Raw genomic sequence first — 3948 nt, 5'->3', positions numbered from 1 at the left:
ACCAAAATAACTGGCCGTGTAACCTTGAGCAAGTTACTTAACCCCAACTGCTTAAAAAAAAAATCCTGCTTAGAGAATCCCCCTGATTGAAGGAGGAAACACATAACTGACATATGGTAGCCCCTAGACCTGCAGCCTTAAGGTCACATGTGACCTTCTAGGTCCTTAAATGAGCCAAATTTTACAGACTCTTTGTGACAACATTTGAGGTTTTCTTGGCAAAGCTCCTGGAGTGGTTTGCCATTTCCTTCTCCAGCTCATTTTACAGATGAGGAAACTGAGGCAAATAAGGTTAAGTGACTTGCCCAGGGTCACACAGCTAGTAAGTAATTAAGGCCAAATTTGAACTAGCATCTTCCAAACTCCAGGCCTAGCATTCTAACCACTAAGCATTCTAGTTGCCCCTTGTACCACCTAGCTGCCCTAGCTTTCCAAAGTCATATTAAATGACTGAAGTAGAATTTGAACCCAGGTCCTTTGACATTTGGGGGATTGTTACTTGCCTGCCATACAGAGCAGATGCCTGTTCCCAGGTTGCTCCTCAGAAATTCCTTCTGACTCAAGTCTCTGTTCTACACTGACTAGCTGCTATCCACTACCTTAAGAATTGTGATACTCTCCCTGCCCTTAAGGAATCTAAAATCATTGGTGAGCTAAATAAATAAACAAAGCTTTCAAAAACAGCCCACACACAGAGAACAGGTCACTCAGCAATACTGGGCACGATCACTAAGGGCTCTATGAATAAAAAGAAGGGACAGACTATGGGATGGCTGATTTCCCAGCATTCCCTCCTTGCTACCACCTTTGAGATTGTAAATGAGGACACTGAGCTCCCTAGCTCTGTAGCCGGTCATGGTCACAGGGTGAGGACGAAACCTGGGATTCAAACCCTTTGACTCCAGATAAGGAGCGGGTTTTCAATATACCATGAGGAGGACACATGAGAGTTGACTGTATTCCAGGATGGACTAGCAGCTGGCTTTAATGAGGGAGATACAGTGTTTCAGTCATGCCCCACTCTTTCTGACCCCATTTGGGGTTTTCCTGGCAGAGATAGTGGATGGTTTGCCATTTCCTTCTCCAGTTTATTTTACACGTGAGGAAATTGAGGCCAACAGGGTAAAGTGACTTGCCCAGGGCCACACAGTTAAGTTTTTGAGACTGGATTTGAACTCAGGAAGAATCTGCCTAACTCAAGCCCAGTGTTTTATCCACTCCGCCACCTAGTGGCCAGAGAGGGGATATGGAGAGAGCCAATTCAGCAGTCTATCCCACATCTAACTTGACCTAGAGGTGGGCATAGGTTGGGGATGGGATAGAGGAAAGAAGGCTTCCGAGAGGAGGTAGGCTTAGAATTGATCCCTACAAGCTGAAGAGTTTGATCTAATTGAGAAGGCAGAGTGGAGCTGTGGGGACATTCCAGAGAACTGAGTAGCAGGGAACAGTGAAAGATTTGGGGAATGAGGCAGATTAGCTTGATTTAAAATAGAAGGCTGGTCTAAGGGAATAGTGGGAGGTCACCGGATAAATTGTAACCTCCTTGAGAGCAGGCATGAAAGCTTTTTTTACTCTGTGTATTCCCTGCACCTAACACAATGCCTCGCAATAGGAGGCACTTAATCCTTGTCGAATAGAATTTTTTTTTCTCGTGTTTAGCACGGGGCCGGGCACATCATGTGTGCTGGGTAAACTACTGATTAAATGAAATGGTTCAGTCCCTTTTTTATAAGAGCAAGACAACCCAAGGAAGAAACAGGAGGCAGTTGAGGCCAGTCAAGGCACCATCACCTGAAGGACCACCTCCCCTGAGACTTTGATGAAGACAGCCTACATCTCTGGACCCAAGAGCCTTGGGAATAACACTGTTCCCAGATGATCATCAGTCTTGTTTCCAGTCCCTGAAGCTATCACCTGGGGAAGTTAACTAGTGTGGAGAAGGGGTCAGTGAACTCCATCCACTGCTACCTACTACCGTACAAGCATATGATGATGATGATAGATGATGACGGGTAACATTTACCTAGTGCTCACTATGTACCTGGATCTGTGCCAAGCACTGGGAATACAAAGAAAGGAAAAGACAGTCCCCACTCTCCAGGACCTCACAGTCTGGGGGCAAGGAGTGGGTGGGGAGGAGGGTGACAACATTCAAACAATTATGTAGGAACAAGATATAAATGGGATAAATTGGAGATTATCAAAAGAGGGAACGTACCAGAGGTAAGAGGGGCTGGGAAAGGCCACAGGGTCACAAACCAGTCTAGCTGAAGCAGCAGCAAGGCACCCTATGAAGGAGACAGGAGCACTGCTGCCATCTGGACCCTCATCTCTCCCAGGAAAGACAACTCATGATTCTGAACCAAGAACCTTGGGAACAACAGTGCTTCCAGACCTGGGCTCCTGTCCATCATTAAGGAGAGAAATCACATTGGGGAAAGGGTCTGCTTTCCTGACCACCACCACCAATTGCTGAGGAACTGCCAGGTGCTGTCCATGGTAAGTGAGCATCAGAGTCCTGGGAGCGGAGACTCCCCCCAGATCAGCAGGCCTGCTTCAGTCACCAGCTTGGAGAAGAAGCCCAGTGGAGATATGGCCTGGCTTCTCTTTCAGTTATGGCCATAGCTGCCAAAGACCTATTAAAGAAGGTTCTTCTTACCAGAGACGTTTGCCCCTTCAAGTCAACTTTAGAAATGTATATGATTGGATTGAGGGAAATGACATAAAAGACGAGGCTAGGCGGTTGCATCTTAATGGCCCGTCTGGCTTGAAGATGAAAGCTATCTCCCATTAAAATAATAGTCTTAATAGCTAGCATATACATAGCAACTTAAGGTTTGCTCAGTGCTCTACAATTATGATTTCACTTGGTCTTCATGAAAACTCTGGGAGGTATTATTATTAGCCCCATTTTACAACTGAGGAGCTGGAGGCAGTTAAGTGACTTGCCCAGGGTTACACAGCTAATAATTATCTGAGACAGGATTTGAACATAGATCTTCCTGATTCCAGGGGCATCAAGCTTCCTTAGAAGAGGGACTCTACTACTTTTCTTTTTTAATTTCTAAAAAATATTTTTGTTTCATTAAATATTTTCCAATTCCATGTAAACTTTTTTAACATTCAGATACCTGTCTGCCTCAGCTTCCTCATTTGTAAAATAGGGATAATACAGTATTGTAATATATAATATATTATAATAATAACAATCATGGTACTATCTACTTCACCTGGTTGTTGTGAGAAACAAATGAAACCCTATTTGCAAAGCACTCTATAAACGCTAGTTAGGATTCTTTATTTTACATGGACACTCTTCAGCAAACAGAAATCCCAGAGTTGGGGCATAGGATCTCCATAGCTGCCTCTCCACTGAGACGGTTCACATCCTTCCCCTCCCTTTTCCACCTCCAGCCCTCTTCTTCTATCCCCTCCTTCCTCCCTCCTCCTCCTCACCTCCTTCTTCCTCCTCCCCTCTTTCTTCCTCCTCCCTCCCTTTCTCCTTCCTCATCCCTCCCTCCTCTTCCCTCCTCTCCTCCCTCCTCCTTCCTCCCTCCCTCTTCCTCCTCACTCTTTCTCCTTCTCCTCTCCCTCCTCTTTTCCTTCCCCACTCCCTCCCCTTCCCCCCCACCCAGTTTTCGGGGCAGAGCCTTGGCCCGGACTACATTTCCCAGGGGGCTCCGCGCTCCGGCTGATGAGGTAGCACTGGGCTCTCGGGAAATCCCGACGTGCCGGGAGCCAGGGGCGAGGATGGCGGACCAGCGAGGTGACCTAAGGGCGTGCGGGGGAGAGGGAGAGGAGGGCACCCTGCGGGGGAAGCCCCTCACCTGGCTCGCGACCCCCACGGGGGTGGGGGATAGGTGGGAGGGGGGCAGGGCTGGAGCCGGTCTCCCGGGGCAACGAGCCCAGTGCTACCTCATCAGCCGGAGCGCGGAGCCCCCTGGGAAA

At 47.7% G+C, this 3948-nt stretch overlaps 1 protein-coding gene across 3 annotated transcripts in view; it reads left to right on the top strand.

The window, feature by feature from the left end:
• Positions 1 to 3618: 3618 nt before the first annotated feature.
• The window catches only part of MPI (mannose phosphate isomerase), an 8428-nt gene continuing 8098 nt past the window's right edge, over positions 3619 to 3948 (top strand). For all 3 annotated transcript variants that reach the window (XM_069071149.1, XM_069071151.1, XM_069071150.1), the window contains exon 1: positions 3619 to 3766. In XM_069071149.1, the coding sequence (XP_068927250.1) occupies positions 3751 to 3766 (16 nt within the window). In that variant the 5' untranslated portion in view covers positions 3619 to 3750. The remainder of the gene's footprint in view (positions 3767 to 3948) is intronic.

This window comes from Petaurus breviceps, unplaced genomic scaffold (genome assembly GCF_028583685.1).
Source record: "Petaurus breviceps papuanus isolate PSGF00001 unplaced genomic scaffold, PetGlider_PUasm1.0 90825, whole genome shotgun sequence".
Taxonomy (NCBI): Eukaryota; Metazoa; Chordata; class Mammalia; order Diprotodontia; family Petauridae; genus Petaurus; species Petaurus breviceps.
The sequence above is the reverse complement of the archived record's forward strand: the minus strand, read 5'-3'. Positions and strand labels throughout refer to the sequence as shown.